Below are 25,816 nucleotides of genomic sequence, written 5' to 3'. Positions count from 1 at the left end.
AAAGTGGAAATGGAATAAGCCTTTTATAGAAAGTAGCACTTGACCTGAAATCCTATTCTGATCATACAACAGAAACCCTGTTTTTTGTTTTTGTTTTTTTAATTAATCTTTTTATTTTCAAAACATATGCATGGATCATTTGACAACATTTACCCTATATAGCTTTGTGTTTCAGATTTTCTCCTCCTTCCTCCACCCCCCTCCCCTAGATGGCAAGCAATTCAATATATATTAAACATGTTAAAATATATGTTAAATTCAATATGTATGAACATATTTATACAATTCTCTTGCTGCACAAGAGAAATCAGATCAAAAAAATAAAGTAAATGAATAAGAAAACAAAATGTGAGTGAACAACAACAAAAAGAGTGAGAATTGTAAGTTGTAATCCAAGTTCAGTTCCTCCAGTCCTCTCTGGATGTAGATGGTTCTTTTCATCACAAAATCATTGGAAATGGCATCAATTATCTCATTGTTGGAAAGAGTCATGTTCATCAGAATTAATCGGTCCTATAATATCGATGTCATGTACAATGATTTAGCTCTGCTCATTTCACTTAGCATCAGTTCATGTCTCTCCAGGCCTCTCGAAAATCATCCTGCTGATCATTTCTTATAGAACCATAATATTCTATAACATTCATAGACCAAACTTATTCAGCCATTCTCCAACTGATGGGCATCCACTCAGTTTCCAATTTCTTGCCATTATGAAAAGGGCTGCCACAAACATTTTTGCACATGTGGGTCCCTTTCCCTCCTTTATGATATCTTTGAAACCCTGGGTTTTTGAAAGCCAAGTGATCTTTGTCATAATCATCATAGTAATAGCTGTCATTTATGTAGTTTTAAAGAGTTTGCAAACTTCTTTTCACAAAGCAAGTCTCTTGATGTTGTCTGAACCCTATATAGCTAATTCCAAAAATATGCTTTCGTAGATTAATTTCGAGGTGATGCTCAGTTTAAAAAACAAAATATGGATATGTGGAAAGGTGGGATATGACAGCACAATTAAGGAATCAGGCCTCCAGATTTTTAAGGTCACTTCCCACCCCTACCTTTTGGTTGGATCAAAATTTCAAAAAGTCTAAATGATCTCTATTCAAAGGCATTCATTCATTCAACAAGCATTTTATTAAGCACCAGTTCAGTAGCTAATAGAGTGTAGGAAGATCAAAATAGAGGGAGAGATAAAGACATCATTCTTTTACCAGGTCAAGTTGCCCAGGCTTTTATGACATTAGTGTGTATTTCATATATTTAACATAAAAATATTGCAGATTTAACATGTGGACGTTTATTATGTATTATATGCAATCAACAGATAGTGTGGCCATACATAGAATGTATATGTGTAGAAGTGTAGTTTGCGTACACATACATACATATGCATGTATGCTTACAGGTGTCTGTACATGTGAGATCTATCCCCCTCCAGATTTAACCCGAGACTAGGGAACCTTGTCTCCTTCCCGCCCCAAGTGCACTTGCTGGGGATTAAAAGTCACCCGCAGCTGCAGGACGTCCCGCGGGCCCAAGGGCGACGTTGAGGGGGGTAGAAGACAGCGAGAGTAGAAGCTCCCGCAGCGGGCCCTGCCCTGGGCTCTGCGAGCTCCGCCGTCTCGGCTCGGAATCGCCTAGTGCCTCCGTTTCCTCATCTGTAGATCTGGGCTGCCTAATCTTTCCTGCCTCTTCTTCCAATACAGTCGCGTCAGAACTGAAACCCCAGGGTGAGTAGGTTTTGGAGGGGCTGAAGGAAGGAATGCCGCTTCTCGCGCAGGAGCGAAACGAGAATGGCGCTTCGGCACTGGCTCTTCCCACAACACCCTGCCTTGCAGGCCTGCCCTCTCTTTTTGCCCTTTTCCAAAATGGCGGCAGCGACGACGACGACGCCAGGTCCCGGAAGCTCCGCCCCGTCCCTCCTCTTAGCGCCACCGAATTCACTACCGCCCCCTCCCCAGCTCGCGCTCGGGGGGTCAGCGGCGACGCCGTCGGCGTCCGTTTCCCGCCATAGTGTAGAGGAAGGCGGGGGAAGGGGGGGGGGTTAGAGGGGCTAGCGGTGCTTCCGTCTCGTAGCCGCCGAAGTTGCTGCTACCTGGAGCGAGGCGAGCCCGAGGCCGAGCAGTGACGCTCTGAGACCACTGCGGCTTTCCTGGCGTGGGTGTGGGCAAAAGAGGGAGCGGCCGGGGGTTGGGGGCTGACCCCGAAGGAAGAGCAGTAGAGAGAAGGAGGAGGAAGCCGCCGCCGCCGCCGCCGCCGCCCCCCCCCGGGAGGGAGGAGGGCCGTGTGATTGTCTGCTCAGCCCAGCTGCCGCCGCCTCGAGAACCCCGTTCGGGGTAGCCTGGTCCGCGCGACCCTCGGCAAGATGCCGTGCGGGGACGACTGGCTCAACCATCCACTCGGCATCGTGCAGGGCTTCTTCGGTGAGTGGGGGCGCGGGGAAGCTGGGTCCTGGCACGCTCCGCCGCTGCCGCGGGGTCGCGTTATGGGGACCCATGGAGCCTTGGCTGTCTCGGGGAAGCTTCTCGTGCCCGGAGTGGGCAAGAAGAGTGCTCCCCGGCAAACCTGCGGGTACCCGGAGAACGGCGGGCTGGGGCCGAGGTCGCGGCCGCGCGTGTGGGCGCCTAAGAAGGGACAGTGCTCCCAGGGCCCAACTTCTGCTCTCTCGGGGCCGGGGTTCGCGGGGGAAACTTTATTTGCCCACGGACATCTCCGTCCACGGGTTCGGTCCTCAGTGGCGCGGACGCGCAGCCTGGGAACCTTGCTGGAGCTGGACACCGGGAGTCCTGGGCGAGGCAGCCGCGCGTCCCGAGGCTCCCCGGCGCTCGTGCCGCGTAGAACGTCGTTGTTTGCCAGCCTGCCGTGAAGTGGAAGGGAAATAAATCTGGGCTTGTTAGCACCGGACTGCGAACTCGGAGACTTGAGGCTCTAGTGCGCCTCTGCGGCTGGGGGCTAATCCGGTCCGAGCTTTGTGACCCCAGTGGGGGTCTGCTAAGCAAAGAACTGGATCGCTGGCCGTCGCACAGAAGAGGAAACCGAGACAGGGTTAGGGGACTTGTCCAGGGGCACAGCCTCAAAAGGGGCCTTCCTGACTCCAGGCCTCATCTGCCAATCTGGAGGGATTAGACACTTACTGGCCGAGTGACCCTGAGCCGGTCCTTTCTTCCTCAGCCCCGGGAGAGCGTCCTAGCATCGGCCTCGCGGGCTTCTTCCTAAGCTAAGGCGGGGTTGATACCGGTAAAGCAGCACAGGCATGTCAGCGTTGTTGAGCTGATTTATCGGGCGACCCAAGTCCGGAGCAGAAGCAAGTAGGAAGTAAATTCTAGAAATTGTCAACTGACATACAGCCCGTGCACTTACAGGAGGTCTTGAGGGATGGGACTATTTGCTGACAACTCGTTTTCCTAGCCCATCACAATAGAAGCAAGTATCTTTTCCACATCACTGGCCACAGGGACACTTACCAAATGAAGTCCCTATAGTAAGGACAGAAGCAGGAAATCTTTTCTAAAACTGACTAACTTAAAATGTAGTATCTGAGACCCTTTAGTGAAGAAACTTGCAGTCTTAAGTTCGTTTGGTCTCCAACGGCATCATTCTAACAAAGAAGTGTAATAGTTGATATTCTTAATGTTGAGCCCCAAGTAATTAAAGCAAAAGTTAACAGACCTATCTTTAGCATGCTATGTTTAATTAGAGAAGAAAATGTGTGCTACATTTTAGGATTGCCATCAAAAATGATTCTTTTTTTAAGTGCCTTTCTTATACAAAACACAATATTCCCAAGATTCTGATCAATTGAAGTTTGTTACTGTATGCCAAGGATTTGGTCAAATCATGTTTCCTTTGTTACACAGAAACGTGTCCTTTCTCATAGCACAGAAAGCAGACACTGTTTATATTTGGTATCTGCATCAGCTTTATAACAGGGTTCAACAATGTTATTAAAATTCTGTGGGTTATTTAGGTTATAATAGTTATTAATAATGTAGTATCCATGTTAGTTGGCCTTGTTATATCAATAAAAAACTCAATTCTTTTTTTGTATATTTTGCATTTAACACTATTGAAGGATGTCAATTTCAAAATTTCTTGTCCTACCATGATAAAATAATGTTTCAGGAATAGATGTTTATTATAATAAATAATTAACGTGAGAGTAGTTGGGTATATTTCTAGTTAGTCTCTGGGGAGGATAAAATTATTTTTATTTATATACAAATATTGATAAATACCTGAAAATAGAGTGACTGTCTTTTTACTCTTGAAATAATGACTTATAGTCACAGGAAGAAATATTGAATAAAAAATTGACTCAAATATGGGAAATTTTTCTGGAGCTTAGATTGTAGTTGCATCATTGTAGTAAACTATATCTGCAACTTAAAAAGTTAGATGCTGGAATTTTCCCATGGGTTGCAGACTAAGTGTATATCAGAGGATGTTCCTAAACCCAAGTCTTTCCAATTCAAGACCTGTCTGTTGTTGTCTAATGTTATATCTGCACATTGCTGTATTTAATCTAGAAGAACCTAGTATCAAGGTTCTGAAAGACCTAGATTCAAGAACTCTTCCAGATACACCTTGACTCTGACCCTAAGCCAAGTCATAACCCCTAGATTACCCCAGAAATTCTTGTAAGATCACTAAATTGCAAAATAATAACTCATTTATTATTGATCTACATTGGTAGAGTCCATTTTTTTCCTCACTAAGTATCCTCTACTTCTATGACATCACAGATCTGTCTCTCTTCCCCCATTTTCAATTATTGAATTTATATTTAAGTAGAGATTTGGGTTTGTATTTGCCAGATGAAGTGCTTAATCGCTTATTTAAAATATTTTCTTTAGACTTTAAAAAAGTTATTATTGTCAGTATTGTATAATCTAGATTGAAGAGGGTATCTAAAGTTAGGAAATCCCTTCCACTCATACCAGATTATAGTCTTCCAGTTCTCAGCACAATTGAGTGAATTATTGCCTGTGTCCACATTTCTTTTGAGCCTCTGACACTAGCCAGATTTATCCTCAGGTGACAGTCATAAAATCTGCCATGATTTGAACTTCTTCACAAAATTTTTCAAGAACCTACGGTCACTGCCAGGAACTAAATGATCTGTTTTTTATTTCCACTGTGAGATAGAAAATAAATATTGTAAGCGACCTTCTTTGATAAAACTTAGCCATATCTTTAGAGAGCTCTAAAAAATTACTTAAATTTTCTTGTATGCAGTTCTGAAATAAACTGGGATGGTGTCATTCCTCTCCTGAGAAATGTTCACTTGCTACTACCCATGGGCTAAAAGATTGTCCAAACTTCCAGCCACCTACCACACAGTACCCTCCAAAATCTTGTCTTGGCCTGATTTTTTAATGCTCTCTCATTTTCTGTAACTCCATATCCTTTCTGTCTTTTGAGACAGCTTATTTCCTTCATATAACTCCCCTGTTGCTCTTTTCTAGCAAACATTTAATTTGTCTGTATGCAGGCTCCTGTTGACAGCGAGCAAAAGGAAAGCAACATCCTTCCCTAAAGAAAATTTCAAGTGCCTGCTGATGATATACTCCTGCTTGCATGCTCCCTTTACACCTAATAAGACACATACTATTTGTAGTGGTTATTTAAAAGCTCGGAGTGTGCTCTCTTTTGGTACCTTTTTATTGTTCACCTGCTTGCAGTATGTAGCAAGCTCCTGAGATAGAGAATCCTTCCCTCTGAGATTGGGAACAGTGCTGTGCATTTTATTGAAAAGAGTGAGCTTAAAAAAAAAAAAGTAAAATGTCCTGCATAATGGCTTCATATGGGAGAAAATACTGATTCTTTGAGCTAGTTGCTATAAGTCAAGGGGCTTGTGCTCTGCGCTAACCACTGGAGTACCTGTAAAAGGGTACATCTGATTGCTTTAGTTGATGGGCAGTGGGCAGAGGCAGAGGGCTGGGCTGGTTGTGTGCAGTAAAGGCACAAGGTCAGCACTGCCCTGGAGAACTGAAGGTGTGATTGAATAATGCATGTAAAGTATTTCTGATGGTATCTCCTACTGTGCCATTCTTCCTATATCAAAAATGCCTAGATGATCAACATTGTCTTTGTCCTTAAGGAGCTTAATTTCTAAAGGAAAGTGGTAGCATAACAGATACTAAGTTAATGACTTCCTCACCCTTCTCAGGAGCAATGGTTGTGTTTTTATGTTTTTATTTTATTTTTTAATTAATAAACTTTTACTTTCTTTCCTTCTTACTATCCCAATCAAAAAAGCAAAAAAAAAAAAAAAACCAAAGCTTTTGAAACATGTATGTAACATAAATATATAACTAAGCAAAATAAATTCCAATATTAATCATGTCCAAAAAAATCTGCATCTTGAAACTGTCACCTCTGTTTCAGGAAGTGAGAATTCATCAGTCTTCTGGAATCACAATTGGTCAAGCAGTGGTAGTAGTGTACATCTGGTTGCTTTAGTTGATGGGTGGTGGGCAGAGGCAGAGGGCTGGGCAGGTTATGTGCAGTAAAGGCACAAAAGTCAGCACTGCCCTGGAGAGCTGAAGGTGTGATTGAATACGGCATATAAAATATTTCTGATGGTATCTCCTACTGTGCTATTCTTCCTATATCAAAAATGCTTAGATGACCAACATTGTTTTTACCTTCTCCATCAGCTATTAAATAATAATTTAATAGAGTGCTATAGCTTCTTAGAGCAGTAAGGTATATTAAAATCCACTAATCCAATTCTATCATTTTACAGATAAAACAAGGCTAGTATGAAAGACTAAAGTCCTACAGCTAGTAAGTGGCAGACCTGGGACTTTGACCTTAAGGTCTTCAGACTTCCAAATACTATATCTGCAACTTAAAAAGTTAGATGCTGGACCACTCACCTATGGCATTTTATAATTTACATAGTACTTACTTCACATTAGTTCTATGAGGTAGCATAGGCATTAACCCAATTTTTTAGATGATGGAACTGAAGTTGAAAAGTTAACTATAATTGGCCTGTTGTGTTCACAGGTAATAAGTAAATAATTGTTAAATCTGCGTATATGTCTGGCTTTAAGTTATTTTTTCAATCCTGTTGAGGTATCATTGTTGAATGATGTTCTTCATTATCTTAAACCCAAAGGTTTTGTGAAATTTCACTGTCTGGTTCAGCATATGTTTGATTCAGTAGAGTCCAAAGAGTATAGGATTAATTATTTAGAGCTAGAATGAACTTCAGATATTCTAGGCCAAACCACACATGCAGTAGATGAGGAAACTGGGGTTAAGGGACTTGCCTAAGATTACACAATGCCAAAAATTGAACCCTGACTACAAATAAAAGGCTCTTTCTAGTGTGCTATGCTATATCCCATGCTTCTTGTTCCAAGTTCAATACTTTTACTTTTCAGCTTTATTCTTACTTCTTTCTATGTCAAAATACCCCAACTCACCAAAAATCAAAACCCTTTAATCTTTTAAAATTAGGAATTTAGCTGGGTTCCAGTTCTGTTACTGAGATGCTGAATCACTGCTTTAGTTTATTCATCTTGCAAGATGAAACAGTTTCTTATTTTCAACTCCAAAATTCCGTGATGAGTTAAAATATCTCAGAATTAAAAGATAAAATGGAGGTGAGTTGCTAAAAGTGTGCTACCTTGTTTTCATCTTTTATTTGAGGACACTTTTCACTTTAATCAAAGCTCTCAGCAGAAATTAAATATTTTTATTATCTCTAGGTCCTAGAGAGTAAAAATGTAATAGTCATTCTCATGTTTACATAAAAATGCCATCATCTGTTGTTATGGATTATGGTCATGTAAAAATTATTCATTTAAAAATATTCTTTGTAACTGTCAACAAGTCATTGTTATTCTGCATCCATTTAGGCAGAATTGAAAAAATAACTCAGTTAAACTGATAAAGTATTTCAGTTTATGCTACATAGCATTTTTTCTCATAGTTAATACAGAAAAATAATTTCAATAAATGAAAGTCTAACAATTTTAATTTCATAGAGAACTGAATCAAATTATTGTAGAAATATAGTTCATATTAAGAAGTTATATACTGGGGCCGCTGGGTGGTGCAGTGGATAGAGCACCAGTCTTCAAGTTAGGAAGAGTTGAGTTCAAATGTGGCCTCAGACACTTAACTAGCTGTATGATCCTGGGCAAGTCACTTAACCTCAATTGCCTCAGCCAAAAAAAAAAAAGAAGAAGAAGAAGTAGTTATATACTGCTCTGCCTTGTATTACTGTTTCACTTACATGAGTAGTTTATTCAACCATGTTCCAGTGGACCAGGTTTTATCAATGAGGATATTCCTTCTAAGGTTTTAGATCACTGAATGTCCAGGTCCTATGAATCAGCTGGAGGATCTCCCCCCCACCCACCCCCAATATCCTGGGAGCCTTTGCTTTCCCTTGATCTGAGAAGTGTACCAGTGGCTCTTGGGAGTAATTCATCTATGTCCTCACTGGATGGCCAGCCCATCATTCTTGAAGAGGATCCTGAAATGATGCTATGACATGCAAATGATTTGTGATAGGGAGATCTGAGCAAGGTCACCTGCCTCAGTTTCTCCTCCAGAGCCATCTGGGCCCAGTGGCCAGATCTAGATCAGAACTATTAAAGGTGGCTCTGGAGTAAATGAGAGACCTTATTTGTTTTAAGCCAAGATCCTCAACAGGAATCAGGTGGACTGAGGCTGCACCTATTCAGTATGATTAAGGCTAGGTGGCAACTGAGGCAAAGAATCTCCTCTTTGGACTAATCTCAAAAAAATCTAAGTAAATAAACAAACAATGAATCTGGGAGGGAAAGACTATGTGAGTTTCAGGCCAAAGCAGAGATGATTGCTATTTACATTCCATCTGAATCAATCTGGAGCCTGACAGTGACCAAATGGGGCTTGGCCTAGGACCTATTCTTGGACAATTAGAATCAGATTGGTTTTGGTTTAAGGCCTGATCCTTAAGAAATAAATCAAGACAGTAAATTCCAAAATAGCTTGGGAGGGTTCAGAGGTGAAAAAGAAAAGGAAAAAAGTGCTTTTAAGAGCATCCCTAGGCAAGGATGTATATCCTGTGTGACAGAGAGGAGGAATGGCCATCTTTGTGGTATAGTTTCTCCTTAATTCTTTTGTCATGCTTTCACAGCCCACTCACACTCATAGCATCACATACCTTTGCTGGAGGCTGGCAGTGGGATGTGCGGGTGGCTGTGTTAACTTGGGCAGTTCACTTAACCTTATTTTCTTCTGTAAAGTGTGTGATATTTATATGGTTTCAGAGAATTGTTATGAGGAAAACACAGTAAAGTAATGATAGATGTGAACTATTCCAAATTATAGTTTAAGCTGCTATTTAATAACACTTACATTTACCAGTTACTTCAAAGTTTACAGAGCTGACAACTCACTGCCCTCTTTGGTAAATGGTTGGAATTAGATTTTTGTTGTTCTTTTAAAAAAATGTTTCCTTTATATTCTGCATTTTACCCCTCATCTGAGGAATGACTATTTGACAAGTATATAAATGATTAGCTTTGCTTCATAGCAACTTAACGGCATAAATTAACTAAATAAAACCCCAAGTTATTTTATTGCTGTTTTAAAAAGGTGAATTTTCCCCTTTCAGCCCAAAATGGATTAAATTCTGACTGGGAGAAGAAAGTAACTGAATATTTTAAAGAAAAGCTAAAAGAAAGTAATGCTACTAAATGGGTAAGATTAACGATTTTTTGTTTTATTTCTAATTTTTTTTAAATTTAATCTTATTTTGGAGTCAAGTTAATGTCCCTAACTTGTGTTTTTTCAAAAACTAGTAAGTTAAGATGCTATTGTGATGGCTTCAAGAGGTGCTATATCTCAGTGCCTATAGATGGCAGTAGTTGCAAGCTGTCATTTAATGTTTAGTATACAAAAATGCTACATTGCTATTGTCATGAGTAATATTGTATCTTCATTTGATTGGAATTTATATCTACATTATTTGTAAAGTATAGCTCTACAGAGCAGATCTTATTTTTCTTGAAGAGAGCACATATTTCTATATGAACTTTTTTAAAAATAGCTTTTTTATTTTCAAAATATATTCAAAAATAGTTTTCAACAATTATCCTTGCAAAACCTTATATTCCAGATTTTCCTCCCTTCCCTACCCATCTTCCCTCCCCTAGACAGTAAGTAATTGGATATATGTTAAATATGTGCAATTCTTATAAAGTGAACTTTTAAGGAAATGTGAAAATCTTTTGATGATTTCATTGTATTGGTTATTGGGATAATTCAGTTGACAGTTGAGACTTGGAAGGAATCCTTTTGCCATGTGAAATTTTGGCTGATAATGGTATTCATAATAGTTGACATATAACTGTTTTGTTTTACCTCATAAAAAGGGGGCCAGTTCAATGTCTTTCAGACTGTTGGAGGGCCGGAGTATAGTAAAAACAAAAACTTTGTTTTGTGGGCCTTTAAATAAAGAAACTTCATAGCCCTGGATGAGGAGGATAATCGTTCTCAGCTGCCACATCTGACCCGCGGGCCGTAATTTGAGGACCCCTGTATTAGGCATATGATAAATATTTGTTAAATCTGGAGATGTGTCTGGTTTTATTTTTGTTTTAAAATTATTTTTCTTCCCATTAAGGTACCATCATTGAATGATGTTCCTCTTCATTATCTGAAACCCAATAGTTTTGTGAAATTTCGCTGCATGGTTCAGGATATGTTTGATCCTGAGTTTTACATGGGAGTCTATGAAACTGTTGATCCAAATACAAAAGCACGGGTATGTATTGCTACTTTAAAATTTAGTCACAGAATAATTAAGCAGCAGTTATTCTTAAAATGAGTAGGAAGCATTTTAAATTATGCCTTGTTCAGCTTTGGCATCATAACTATTTTATGGTTAATTGAAACTAGAATTGCCCATCTATAATGAAAACCTGTAGAGGCAGCCAGGTGAATTAGTGAACAATAGCAGGCTTAAAGTCAGGAAGATCTGAATTCAAATTTGCCCTCAGGCACTTTCAAGCTGCGGGCTGGTCACCTAACTTCTGTTTGCCTAAATTCACTGGAGAATGAAACGAGAAACCCCTCCAGTATCTTTGGCAAGAAAACCCATGCACAGCATAGATGTGCTATGGTCCATGGGTCATGAAGAGTTATTTGTGATAGAACAAGAAAAACCAGAGGCAGGAATGGACTGTATACTGCTTGTTTTCTCTGCCAAGTAAGAGGGTTTGGTATGAGTTGGCAAGGGGAGTTGGGTTGTATATTTTTATAAGGATTTTCAAAGACTTTTTAGCAATCACCTTGGAAGGATCCCAACTCACAAACTTTAAGAAGCCAAAAACTTAATATCTGCTAGATGAATTCTGCTAATTTAACTAAAATACATTTTATTGATGTCTTGGAAATACTAGTAATTTTCCAGTGTGCCTTCCTATTCCTACCCCACTTCCATTGAATCTTCCCTTGTGACAAAAATCTACCATCTCTGAGAAACATATCCTTATGTAATTTCAGACTTATTGGACTCTTAGTTGATAAATTGATAAATAATTGATAAAGTTAAAATATTGTAGCAATAATATTATGGAGAAACCTTTGTTTTTACATCAGATATTTGGAGATATTGGACACCAAGATTATGATTTTAAGCTTTGATTTGGCCATAAAGTTAATACTAAATTCCTACAGGTAATGATGCTTTAGGTAATGGGGTGTACAGTTTACCAAGTAGATTTTTAGTAACTAGCTGTTGTATTTGACAGTTTTTGGTGACAAAGCATCTGAAGAAGACTTCACAGAGTTCCTGAATATATAAACTTAAAGCATTTCAGAGCTGCTTACAATTTGATGTCTAAATTTTGTCATTCTATTATAGCAGTTCTGATTCTTGAGCTGTTAAAATCTATAATTTGTTTTGATTGAATGTTGAATCAGTTTGTTGTTGTTGTTCACAGGTTTTACATTTTGGAAAATACAGAGACATAGCAGAATGTGGGGTATGTGTTGCAGCTTAAAATATTTTTTAAAAAACAAGACTTTTAAATCAGAACTTGTTACAGTTCTCTTTTTATTAGTAACTTTTGTTTTTATATCACACAAATTTCCAAATATAATTGTCCTGTTTTTTCTCAATGATCTATCCTCTGTAATAAAAAATGCAGAAAGATGGGGGAAAACCATCTCAGCCTAACTAACACTACCCACATAGTCATTACTAACTGTATATTTTCTCATCTTTTCTCAAGGTTCAAGCTTAGTTATAATACACAGCTTTCAGTTTTGTCTTGTTCTTTCCATTTACATTATTGCAATTATTGTTTTTATTTTCCTTGTTCTGTTTACTTCACTCTATATCAGTTCCTTTAAGTTTTCCTGTTTCTTGAATTCTTTATATTTATCATTTCTTATGACTCAGTAATGTTTAGCCATTCTCCAATTAATGGGTTCCCTAGTTGTTCTTTGCTACCAAAAAAATTGTGTTGCTATAAATATTTTGTATTGTACAAGAATTTTCTGGTTTTGATCCCCTTAGAAAATTATATGCTGGAGTTAATTACTCTTCTTGAGCTTGATACTGAAATTTGTGTGTGTGTGTGTGTGTGTGTGTGTGTGTGCTTTAAGTACACAAATGATAAGTTTTTATTCTAAGAAAAATAGTAGATATTATCTCCCTCAGTTGTCACTTGTATTATAACTTTGCCTGGCATTTTTTTTTTAATTTTACATACAGGGAGTTTATAATAAATATTTTAATTAGTGTTTTCCACACACTTGAAATTTTGGGTTTAATTAGCATATTTAATCATTGGCTACTTTAAAAATAGAAATTTATCACTTCCTTGCTAATATACTTACATGAGATTTGCATTTTACAAACTTGCTTATCTGCCTATCTCAGTAATCATTTTGTTCCCTATATTTTCCTCCTGGAGGGAACAGATGATTCTCTTAATAGACTAAATTAGCCTCTTTGGTAATAGAAAAATTGCAGGGTGAAGGTGGGGAAGGGAGAAAGTTTTACTTTCTAACCAATAGAGAGGAGAAGACAGAATACTGAATGTAGTGATGGTTGAAAGGGAAAGCCATGTGGAATAAGCTTATTTTCTAAAAAGCCAAAAAATCACATGGGAGTTGTTAATGACCTGTGTGTGTATGTGTGTGTGTACACTTATTTCATGGAATTCAGAATCTAAATACACACACACACACACACACACACACACACACACACATACATATACACACTTATTTCGTGGAATTCAGAATTCAAGATTCTGAATTCCATGAAATTTTTTTTCTGATAATGCATATTTAGGCAAAAGATATACACAGGACTAAATGAAAATGCTAAAGTGACATTATTTTTAGAATTGTTACTGGAGAGGTTTGGAATTTATTTCTGGTATAAGAGAGGAGATCATGTGCCTATTAAATACACATTAAATTATTGAGAAAATATAACTTCCAAAGTCTAATCTTTTTCTTTTTAGAACTTTTAAAAAATCTTGGGATTGATAATATTTTACATATTGATCCATTAACCTTTATGGGGAAAATTTATGGGGAAAGTTCCATCTGTTAACATTTTAACATAATGTTGAATGGTGCATCATTATATGATCCAACTAGTGTGTTACCTCCTTGAGGTAAATTATTAATTTGACTTTGAAAGAATTTTTCTGGAAAAGAGAACATATTAGCTAAGTATTTGGAAAACTTATCTTTAATTAAATAGGGGTTAAATTGGTGTTGTTCCAGAGAATACAAATAAAATTAAAGAATAATAGAAGTCAGGTTTTACATCACTAAATCAAAGAACTTCTTTGGATAATTTTTTTCCCCTATTACTTACATTTCTTAAAATATCTTTAACCTTTTTACCTCTCAGAGTTATCTTTTATAATAGAGAATTTTTAAAGGGGAATGGGAAAATTTAGCAAAACATGTTAATATGTTGAAAATGTCTCATATTTTGTACATTGTTTGACATCTGCATCCCCCTCTTTGCTTCAAAGAATGTGGAAGAGAAAAATGCCTTATCTCTTATTTGGGGTCAAGTTTGGTTTTAATTCTGCAGCATTGTTTTGATTCTTATGTTGTTTTTTCCATTTATGTTTTGGAGGTCATTGGGTATATTGTTACTTTACTCAAGGAAGAACTTAACAGTCAGAGATGTCTAAAAATGGAATAGGCTATTTTGTGATTTAGTGAGCTCACCAGACATTCAAAATATTCAAGTGGAGATGGAGGAGATCCCTGTATTGCATAGTTAGGTTATCTCTAAAAATGCATTTTATGGTGATGTCTAGATTTTTTTGGATCTCTCTATTTGTCTTTCCCAGGAAGTGTAACAGAACTATGCCCCTAATGGTTATATGTTTTACAATAATATCAAAAAGACTTACAATTACAGGGGGTCTATATTTTTCTTTATAAAAATATTAATAAAGATAAATTGTAAATATTTAACTTGTTATTGCAAGAATTGATTATTGGTTTATTGATTTTTATGGTCTTGGGCAAGGTATATCATGGGTGATGGGGAAATGTTTGGATTACAACATAATTTACTGTTACTCTATCTTTATTTTTCTTGAACAATTATCATTTATTTTAATGGAGTGCTTATTATAACTATATTTCATATCCATGGAATGTACACATCATTCTGTAGATTATTGTCAAAATGTTGTTGAGTTTTTTAAAAATAAATTTTTAATGATATCACTTATTTTTAATATCTTCATTTCCCAATGTTTCCCTTTTTCATCCCCTTTCCAGTTTGAAGTTTCTTTTTAAGTCATAATTTTAATATGTTTATTATTTCATCTCTTTTATGTTGCTTTTTATTACAGCCTCAACAAGAAGTTGATTTGAACTCTGCCCAGACCACTACTTTGGAACGACAGACTTTCTATTGTGTCCCAGTGCCAGGAGAATCGGCATGGGTAAAAGAAATATCCTTTTTTCTGTTCTTGGGTAATCTATGGGTAATCTAGGCTTCAACTTGGTGCTTCACTGAACCTCTGTAAGGCTGTTTTCTCATCTATAAATGGAGGAAAGGAGCATATGAGGGAAGAATATTATGTTTTTTGTTGCTTTGGGGTTTTTTTTTTTAATTCTTTTATTTTATTGGCTTGTTCTATCCATGAGCATGTCTCCAGATAGTTAGATCTCTCTGTCTCTGAGCATGATTCTTTCTCTTTTTTATACTTCATGGTATTTAATTTTTTTCCCAATTACATAGAAAGGTAGTTTTCAGCATTCATTTTTGTAAGATTTTGTATCCCCAAATTTTTTCCCATCCCTAAGACAGCAAGCAATCTGAAATAGGTTTTTTACATGTACAGTTATGTTAAAACATTTCTACATTAATAATGTTGTGAAAGAAGAATCAGAATAAAAGGAAACCATGAAAGAGAAAGAAAAACCCTAAAAATACATGAAAATAGTATGCTTCAATCTGCATTCGTATTTCATAGTTCTTTCTCTAAATGTGGATAGCATTTTTCATCATGAGTCTTTAGGATCACTGTATTGCTGTGAAGAGCTGGGTCTATCATACAGTGTTGCTGTTACTATACAGTAACCTGTATATACTTACCCTGGTTCTTTTCACTTCACTCAGCATCAATTCATGTAAATCTTTACAGGTTTTTCTTAAATCCACCTGTTTATCATTTTTCACAAAATAATAGTATTCTATTACATTCATGTATCACAATTTGTTCAGCCATTCTGTTGGTGGGGCATCTCCTCAATTTCTGTTCTTTGCTACCACAAAAAGAACTGCTATAGACACTTTTGCATATATGAATCCTTTTCCCCTTTTAATGTCTCATTGGATTACAGACCTAGTAGTGCTATTGCTAGCTCAAAGGGTTTGCATAGTTTTATGTCTTTGGGCACAGTTCCTATTTGTTCTCCAGAGTGTTTGGATCAGTTCACAAATCCGCTGACAATGCATTACTATTCAAATGTTCCCACATCTCCAATACTTATCATTTTTCTTTTCTATCACATTAGTCATTCTGATAGATGTGAGGTGGTACCTCAGAGTTTTAATTTGGAAAATGATTATATTTGTACTATCAATCTCACGAGGATGTAAAGAAATACTTTTGTGAACATGATATTGTGTTGTTCCTAATAGTTTCAGAAACTTGAGGGAAAGGAAAGATATATTTATTAATAGTTTACCCAAGCAATTTGAAAGATCAGCATATAACTTTCATTCCACCGAATACTTAATTAAGTAGATTTCATTCCACTTACCAATCACAAATGAATAGATTTTGGAACTTAGCTTTATTTCTGTAAGGTTTTTTTTTTTCCTTTTTAATATTTTTATTTTCCCCAGCTACATGTAAAACACTTTGTTTTTAAAACTTGTGTCTTAACTTCTAACAAAAACTAAACATAAAATTACTTGAGACTTTTCTCTGATGTAAACAAATTTTCTTGTTTTTACTTTGACTAATGTAAACACATAGATCACTAGATCTTAAAGTTCTAATCTTTTAAAACTAGAACAAGAAGAGAATGGTTTTCAATTATTCGAAGATGTAGTGTGATTTCATATGCAAATCAAGATTCCAGGATGATCTACAATGTAATGCTTGGGTAAAGAACTCTGGATCATTCATTAGGGCCAGATCTTATTTCTGGTACTAGTTATAGGACCACTTAGCTTCTCTGAGTAGTGACAATAATTGCCAGGGTTATTGGGTTAAAAACCTTGAAATTAGAACATCAATGAGCAGTTCCTAAAATGCAAGCTCTGTCATTTATTAATAAGCCATTTTACATAACCCATCTAGGGTTAACTTAAATGAAAATATGCTAAATGAACTTTAAGGTCTCTTTCTACTCTAAAATTTTAATCTGTACTATTTTTTGTCATTATTGTCACTATTTTGGGGGAAGGAAAATTACATATAGGGTCCCAGAAAATGTAACAGGTATCAAATGCATGGAAGTTATGACTTGATTTTGGGTTTAATGTAAGAAAATGTTCCTAACAGTCAGTACAATCCAAATTTGAAAAGTACTGCCAAAGGATATAGTAGACTCCTCGATCACTAGAGTTGCAGTAAAGCTGGATAATCATTTATTTAAGAACATTGTGAAAGGTTCCTATTCAGGTATGGGTGAACTAGGTGAGATCTCTTCCAGCTCTGAGATCCTATGATTTCCCCTCACCCCCAAACCAGGATCCCAGAACTTTGGGAGTCTACAGTACTTTAGGAAACCATATTATTACCCTGGTACTTCCCATTGGGATTCTCAGGCTTGGCCACCCATCTAAATACTAAATCCTCCTACGTGGTTTGTTTTTCCTTATTAAACTGGAACTTGTTGAGAATAAGAACCATCTTGCTTTTCTATTTTTAATCAAAGATTAAATATAGTTTTGATACATAGTAAGCACTTAATGAATTGTTTTTTAGTCATTTCTTTATTAGAAAAAAAGTTGCTCTCCCTATTCTTCAGCTTTATAGTTATGCCTAATTTTAATTGTAAGATAGCTAAAGAGAAATCTCATTAATGAATTAAAGATTATTGAAGTATTGAAATCATGGTAACAGCTTCCTGGTGACCTACAAAATTTTAGGAATGGTGAGTCATGGTGTAACTTCTAAAAGTTCTTGTATGTGAAATTAAAGAATACGTCATCATTTCATCATTGATACTAAAGTGTTCTGAAAGAAATTTGTGAAAGCAATAATGTAGAATGGGTCTTATTGATCTATTGAATTAACATACAAGCTGGTAATCTTTAAGGAGCTGTTAAAAAGCAGTACTTTTGATTTTAAAATCTGTGTGATGGTTTCCTTAATTTTGTATTTTACGCATATGTTAGTGCAAGTCAAGCTCGGGTTAGCCCCTCAACTTCCTACACTCCAAGTCGTCACAAGAGAAGTTATGAAGATGATGAAGATATGGACCTTCATCCATCTAAACAGAAAGATCAACATACAGGTTTAAGACATACAGGTAATATAATAGTCCAGTTTTAAACTTATTAGAGAATACTAACTTCAAGAGTATTGATCACTGATTAGGATGTTGCACACCTATAATTCCCTGCCACCGATGAACTGAGGCTGCTGAAGTGCTTGAGCTTGGAAATTGTGAGCTGCACTAAGCTAAAACTGATCACTTTTCTGCACTAATTCTGGCCTCAGGGAACAGGGGGGCAGAGCTGCCAAAGTCCCTAATGCCAGGGAAACCAGCCCCAGGCAGAAACTGAGCTTGTCAAAACTTTGGAACATTTCATCCATTGGATCTCATTTGAGGTGAAAATACTTACAGCCTGAGCAAGATTGGGAGATTCATTTATGCCTCTTCTTTTCAGCCTCCCACTACCCAAAAGATGTTTATCAAGCTTATGTAGATTGTTGTATCAGAACGTTTAATAGGTATAAACAAATGTTATCTCTTGATAACAAGAGGTTACCTGGTAGCATTACTTATAATAATTCTTAAACTGACAAATCCATTTTAGCTGGCCTACAGGTACATAATTGAATTTGAAAATTCCTGAGTGGTTAGACTGAAAATAAAATGTCTTTCTTTGGCTCATATGGCCTTCACTTTCACCTTATCTTCTTTAGTGCTTTTAGAGTACCTAAAAGTTATTTCCTTGTTCTTGAAAACATGCTTGCTTGTTATGTAGTCTTTGTGGGATAAAGCCATTTATTTTTCTTAAATCACCCAAGAAAAAGTATGTATTTCAATTATTAGCTTCATTTGCTCCCCAAATTTGAAGTATAATCAAACAAATATTTATGGTCAGATTTACTATGCAAGCAACATAATGCAAGGCAAAAGAAATTAAAATGTAATTTTTTTTTTCCTTAAAAATTTTTTTTTATCATGTTACTAGTTTGTACCAAACTAATAAATTTGCATGTCGTGAGAACTTGAAATTTTAAACAACTTTTTGACTTTTAAAAACTATGAATCATTATCGGTTAATTTTTTGAAGGCAAAATGGGTACTTTTCATCTCTTTATTTTAAATGTAGAATATCTTTGTCCCTGTTTCTTCTCCCATTTTCTTATGAAAATAATTTTCAGAAAAGGTAGCAGAAAAAGGAAGTGAAATTATTATTTTATTAGTTTATTAATACCTTTAACAGTAGAAAAGAAAGGAAGATTAAAAGTTAATTCAGCGAAGGGGTTCAGAATATCAGTGGAATTCATTTGATCTAATGTTATTTATCATTTTCAATAAAATTAAATTAATTTTGTCTTAACACATAGCAGTACAGCTTTAAAAATTTTTGCAATATACATGTCAGTAGTCATTCAGCTGAGATAATGTGAAGGTTTTAATGTAAAAGGTCATTTCTTGAGTATAGAAATAAACCTATCTAATTGGAAGATCATTTATGCTTGGCAAAGTGCCTGGTACATAGTAAATGAATTTTTATTATTTATTTACTTTTTTAATATTTTATTTTTTGAAATACCTGTAAAGATAGTTTTCAACTTTCATTTTTCTAAAACTGTGTATACTAAATTTTTGTCTCTCTTATCTTCTCCCTCCCTAAAATAGCAAGCAATCTGATATAAATTAAATATGTGCAATCCTAGTGTTTGTTAATTGATTGATAATTTCTTGCCAGTGTCTAGAAAGTAAAAGACATATTTTGTTATTAGAGAATAAAATAACTTCAAGGAAATACTTTTAAAACAAATGAATTGTTTTGCTTTTAGATGTATTTTATTTCTTTTACTGTAAAACATTCTTTGTTCATCATAGCTCTTTTTTTAGCACTTGTTTCATAAAATGTTTGTGCCCCATTTTCTTGTTATTTGTACAGTTTGTTAGGAGAAAATTTAAATTTATCCTATTTTGCAAATTAATCTTTTATTGTCTTCTTCATACGTTGTGCAAAAGCCTTTATTAGCTTGTATTATTCCCTGAAAAATTAACCACTTAAGTTTTGTCCAGTGAGAAGCATCATTAGTCTGATAAGGAATCAGACTGATAAGGTTGTTGAGGGTTGTTTTTCTCCCGGGGTGTTAGAAAGTACAGTTATTTCTTTTGATTTTAGGGAAGGTTGGTGATCTTCATGGGTATGGAGAGCCAAAACGGTTAGAAACTGAGGCTTCTGCTGGGCAACACTTGAACTCCCCAAACTGCACCCCTCCTCTTGATCTCAATTTTCCACTGCCAGGAGAGAAAGGCCCTGCATGCCTTGTAAAGGTAATTAGACTGTTCATGAACATTTAACTTCGTGAAATAGACAGTATGAGTATTGATGGATTAGAAAGAAGAATAAACAAGATGTACTGAATGCCAAACACAGTAGAGAATGCTGGACTGAAACAGTTATATTTTCTTTCCTCATTTATCTGCTTCCATTCTTCCACAAAGTGGCTTTTTGAGAAAAGAGATCCAACAGTGACTGATCTCATTAGAGAGATGCATTACCTTGTCTGTATTGGCTTTTTTCAAAATATTGCAGGTGGTTTTTTTTTATTCTGAAAATTAGTGATCAGATTAAATTTGTAGCTTGACATTAGGTAAAAGGAATATTTAAAGGATCCATGATTCTATCAGTACGGGTATTGCAAACTAGTAATACTAATTATAATTCTTCTATTTGTTAGTTGGTGTGAGTTGGTTGTGCCTGAAAAAAAAAATGTTCCTTTGTGATCATGACTGAACTAGTTATTAACTTCCTCAAATTCATCTAGTTTAGTGTTAAGATATGTGCTGTCTGTTCCCATTCCTGCACCTGAAGCCTTTCCACTTTGAAAGGACTTGTCAGTGTTTGACTTTCCACTAGTCCAGTCATCAAGCATTCAGGTTTATCTTCAGGCCAGGAGGACACTTTAAAATAACACTTTGGGAAAAGAGGCTCTGAAGAAGACATCTAAAATTGTCATTCTTTTTTCTTGTTTATGTGTGGTTGGTTGGTTTTGAAGTAGCATATATTCTTAGTTTTCTGTTTTTAACAAAATAGCCTTGTGTGGGGAAGATCTGTGTAGTGAGTCAGCTGGAAGAAAAAGTCTATTGGACATAAGTCAGCAGTTTGTAGTTTTTGTCTTAGCTCTCCTACTAGCAGGGCAACCTGGGAGCGGGGAGGGGATAAGTCATTACAAAAAATCTCTAAGATCCTTTCCATCACTCAGTAGTCCATGATTGGGAAGTAATTCTTTACACTACAACAGAGTACTTGCTATTGGAGTTTTCTAAGGATGAGATAGTATGGAATATTGGAAACATTGACGAATTCTTGAAGTCTAGGAGACCTGGATTTGAATTCTAACTTAAGTGATTATTAGCTGTGTGCCGACAATGACCAATAATCCTTGTATTACCTACCTCACAGGGGTGTTGTGAGGAAAGTGCTTTGTTGTAAACCTTATTAAAGCACTATAGAAATGAGTCATTTTTTTTGAGGCTGCCTGTTATTGGGATGAAGATAAATTTAGAGATACATGTTGTTTTCATGGTATACCTTGAAACTGATTATTTCACACTGATTTTTTTTTGTCAGGTTTATGAAAACTGGGATTGTTTCAAAGTGAATGATATTCTTGAGGTGTATGGCATTTTGTCTGTGGATCCAGTGCTGAGCATATTGAATAATGAAGAAAGGTAAGCATGTTTTTCTTTATAGTTTGGAGGAAAGGACATTTTTAAATGGTTTTAAATGGCTAGTTTACAACCTGACATCAGCAGAAAATATTTGAATTGTTTTCAAACATGTTCACTATGTCTTTTTAAGTGGAAGAACAAAACTTTTTTTTCTTCTATTTTATGTTGGATAAAAATCTTTAAAGAATAGCAAAATTAAAATTACCATTTCAGGCCAAATCATTTTATTAGAGTTGTTAGAACATAATGACATAATTTCAGTTTTTCTTTACTTGGCTACATACTCCTTAATGAGGATTATGTAGAATTGCAAAATTACCAGAACAGTTAATGTATAAAAAGAGGCAGAATGGAAAATTTACAAGCTAAATTGTTGAGTTGAACACTCCTTTTTGAGCTCTATCAAGTCTATTTGATTACTTCACAAATAATTCAGAAAAAGCATTGACATTTTGTGTAGCACTAATAAATTTATGTCATGAAATAATTTTACCTTACCTCCATTTTACTTATGTGAATACATACAAAAGGAAAACATTGCTTTTTCAAAATATCAGCTCCCATTAAAAATTTTTTTAAAGATTTGGCCAATTTTACAATTAAAATTGCATATTATAATTCATATTGAGAAATAAGTGAAGAGCACCTGTAGCATGAAACCGTGAGAATATTATGTATTGGCTTTGAGTTCTGTTGTTATTTTGTAAATGCTTTTTACAAAATAAGTTTTATTTTAATATCCTAGGGATTCCTCATTACTGGATCCTATGGAATGTATGGATACTCTAGAAGAACAAAGAGTACATAGCCCCCCTGCTTCATTAGTTCCAAGAATTCATGTGATTTTAGCCCAGAAATTGCAGCACATCAATCCACTCTTGCCTGCTTTTCTTAAGGAAGAGGAGAACAAAAGCTGTAAGTTTAAAAAAAAATTGCAGTGATTCCTTCATAAAGCTTTTACATAACGTTTTGTAGCTCTTATTAATAGGTTAATTATAGTGTAGGGAAATTTTTCTTTTTTAGGTTTTATTAATTTAATTCCTTTTTGTTTTGTTTGTTTTTATCTCCTTCATTTCCAAGTAAATCCTCTCCCATTATCCAGTAAGACATCACTTGTAAAAGAGAATTCTTACTAAAAAGTAAGAGGGGGGAAACATAAGGTCAATATAAGTAAACAAGCCATCCAATAAATCTGGCAATATATATAATTTGGGAGAAATTATTAAAATGTATGATTGCATGTATCCTAATGGTGATGTAAAGGGGAATATCATATAATCATTAAAAATGTAATTCTTTAGAAGAAAAATATAGTGCCATAGTAAGCCAGTGTCTGTCATCTTGGTTTCTTTGCTGTCTTTTTTCAACTCTTAGAATATTCTTCACAGATAAAGTGAGGGAGAAGCTTTATTAAGTGAAAATTACATTATAAAATTCAGAGGACCAAAAAGCAAAGGTTGTGTTCTACTACCAAAATCTTTGATTGTATTCTTTACTTTATAATCATTATCTTTTCTTTTTAATGCATTAGAAGAAAGTAAGAGAAGGTGCTAAAATTTTTGTTTGTATTTTCTCTCAGTTATTTCAGGATTCATGTCAGAATTATCCCCTGTGAGAGCAGAACTACTTGGGTTCCTAACCCATGCTCTTCTGGGAGATAGCTTGGCTGCTGAATACCTAATATTGCATCTCATCTCCACTGTGTAAGTTGAAATTCTGATGGATAGAAAATTTAAGGAGGAACTTGAGAGAAGGAACATATTTTAAATTAGAATTGGGGAGAGGAATAAGTGTTCTTTAAATCAAACCTGTCATTTCTTTAATATAGATCATCATTGTAACTTAAAGTCTTAGTAAAGTTGCCTTGGATATACTGATAGGTTTAGTATATTGCCCAAGGAAACACAACTAGTAGATTTTAGGACAAAGATTTAAACGTAGGACTTCCTGTCATTTTGCCTCATATTTTTTGTTATATTGTCTTTTAAATTTTCAAGCTCAAAATTGAATACAGAATCAGACTAAGTTGAGTAAAATGAGAGTATTAGCTATTTTTTCATACTAATTACAAATTCCAAAATATGACCTGTTAGTTAAAAGCAAGATTGTGTGATGATCAACTATGATAGATTTAGCTCTTCTTAGCAATGCAGTGGTTCAAGATAATTCCAAAAGACTTTAGATGGAATATGCCATTTCCATTCAAGGAAAGGATTATGAAGATTGAATGCAGATTGAAGCATACTATTTTCCCTTTTTTGTTTTTTCTTTCTCGTGTTTTTCCCTTTTACAATGTGATCAATATGGAAATATGTTTTAAAGGATTGTGCATATATAATCTTGTTAGTAATATTTTTGATAATTTTTTATTTTACTTTTTCAGATACACAAGGAGAGATGTTCTTCCTCTAGGAAAATTCACAGTTAACTTGAGTGGTTGCCCTCGAAATAGTACCTTCACAGAACACATATATCAAATTATTCAACATCTTGTTCCAGCAGTAAGATCATTTTAAATATACTTCACATACTTGTTTTGTTTGACTTTAGAAAGTTCTTGCTTTGTGTTGTTTTTATTCAATACCAGTATTTAATATTCAGTGATTGCCAGTCATAATTTCATCCAAAGTTAGAATGAGTATTTCTTGTTTCTCTGGTATCTTATATCTCTTACGTCTTTTTTTTCTATTTTCTGGGTCTTAAGGGCCACCCTTCTGGTGATGAAGTTCATACCTAACTATGGCCACTTTGCAGATAGCAGGTTCATACTGGGATAGGCCTGTAAGCTTTTCCAGTCTAATATAACCATTGATTTTAAGCCTTTAAGAATCCATGATCACTTCCATGTCAGCCAGAAACATACAGGAATAGGACTTCTGCATTCTAAATATCATCTGTCTTCTAAACACACCATTTGCTGCTATTTATATTTATGTAGTATATATTTCTTTTTTTTTTCCTTGGTTTTGTTTATTATTTTTACATTGTCTAAATTTTTCCTTGTGCCACTGTTCTTCCTTGTTATTCTCCCGAGAATTTTTTTCATGATTATATTTTTTCTTTATATTAGCCCTGTTAGCTAGAGCAGATACTACTATCATCATTTGTAGAACAATCCTTAATAAAGCCTCCCTAAGAGGTACTGAGCCTTTTTCAGCAGAAGATAGCTGTCAAAAATTTTAAAAGCTTTTTGGGGTTGACTGGTGGAGTATGGCATATGATAATATTATTATGGTACCAGGAGATAGGAAAACACACAAGGAGTGTCATGAAATTTGGGGAAAGAAATAAAGAATCAAAACCTGGTTAGTGAAGATCTCATAGCCACAGCTGATGAGGAAATAGTAGCATACAGCTGGATGGAAAGTGCTTCAGCCAAACCACCTCACTGTTCTTAGATATGCAGGTCCTACTTGGAATCTTGGAGGTTTTGCCATTTCGTTTTTGGGAAAGACAATATGTTTTTAGATTCTTTGAAATTAAGGGTTTAAATCAAAGTGGTCTTTTGGCTCTAATTAATGAAATAAACTTTTTTTTTTTCTCTTATACTAAGATAAGTGAGTGTAACTTGTAGTTAATCGTTCATTTGTCAAGCAGCTTTTTTTATTCACTGGTCAATTAAAAATCATCCTTCAAGTTAATTTTTATAGTTCATTTCAAATAAGGTAGTGTATGTATTGTTTAGGCCTTGTTATACAACAGCCAAGAAAATAGTTTCACAATGACAGACTACTACTGTTAATTAAGCTCATCCTAGGGTCATTGTATCCAATTGTCCATAAAAAACAATAGGTTGTGAACATAACCAGATCATTGTACATAGAAACAACAACATTGTGCAGTGAACAGCTTAGATTGACTTAGCTCTTCTCAGCAATGCAATAATCCAAGCCAATTTCAAAAGATGGAAAATACCATTCACATCCAGAGAAAGAAAATGGAATCTGAACATAGTTTGAAACATACTGTTTTCACTTGGTGGGGTAGAAAGTTGTATATTTCCTTTTTTGTTCCGTTTTTTCTTTCACAACATGACTAATGTGGAAGTGTATTTATATGTTTGCATATGTATAACCTATATTAGATTGCTTGCCATCTTGAGTGGGGATGAGAGGAGAGAGGAAGCAAAAAATTGAAACTCAAAATCTCATAAAGAAATGAAAACTCTCTTTACATGTAATTAAAAAATATTACT

At 35.5% G+C, this 25,816-nt stretch overlaps 1 protein-coding gene across 1 annotated transcript in view; it reads left to right on the top strand.

Moving 5' to 3' along the window:
- Positions 1-58: 58 nt before the first annotated feature.
- MCMBP (minichromosome maintenance complex binding protein) overlaps positions 59-25,816 on the top strand; it is a 34,335-nt gene continuing 8,577 nt past the window's right edge. Inside the window, exons 1-11 of the mRNA XM_051981549.1 lie at positions 59-2,426; positions 9,626-9,711; positions 10,637-10,777; positions 11,958-11,999; positions 14,859-14,960; positions 17,856-18,000; positions 20,069-20,220; positions 21,521-21,621; positions 22,367-22,536; positions 23,201-23,324; positions 24,005-24,122. Coding sequence (XP_051837509.1) covers positions 2,369-2,426; positions 9,626-9,711; positions 10,637-10,777; positions 11,958-11,999; positions 14,859-14,960; positions 17,856-18,000; positions 20,069-20,220; positions 21,521-21,621; positions 22,367-22,536; positions 23,201-23,324; positions 24,005-24,122 — 1,239 coding nt within the window. The 5' untranslated portion in view covers positions 59-2,368. The remainder of the gene's footprint in view (positions 2,427-9,625; positions 9,712-10,636; positions 10,778-11,957; positions 12,000-14,858; positions 14,961-17,855; positions 18,001-20,068; positions 20,221-21,520; positions 21,622-22,366; positions 22,537-23,200; positions 23,325-24,004; positions 24,123-25,816) is intronic.

This window comes from Antechinus flavipes, chromosome 2 (genome assembly GCF_016432865.1).
Source record: "Antechinus flavipes isolate AdamAnt ecotype Samford, QLD, Australia chromosome 2, AdamAnt_v2, whole genome shotgun sequence".
In the NCBI taxonomy this organism is placed as follows: Eukaryota; Metazoa; Chordata; class Mammalia; order Dasyuromorphia; family Dasyuridae; genus Antechinus; species Antechinus flavipes.
This window is presented reverse-complemented; position numbering and strand designations above follow the sequence as displayed.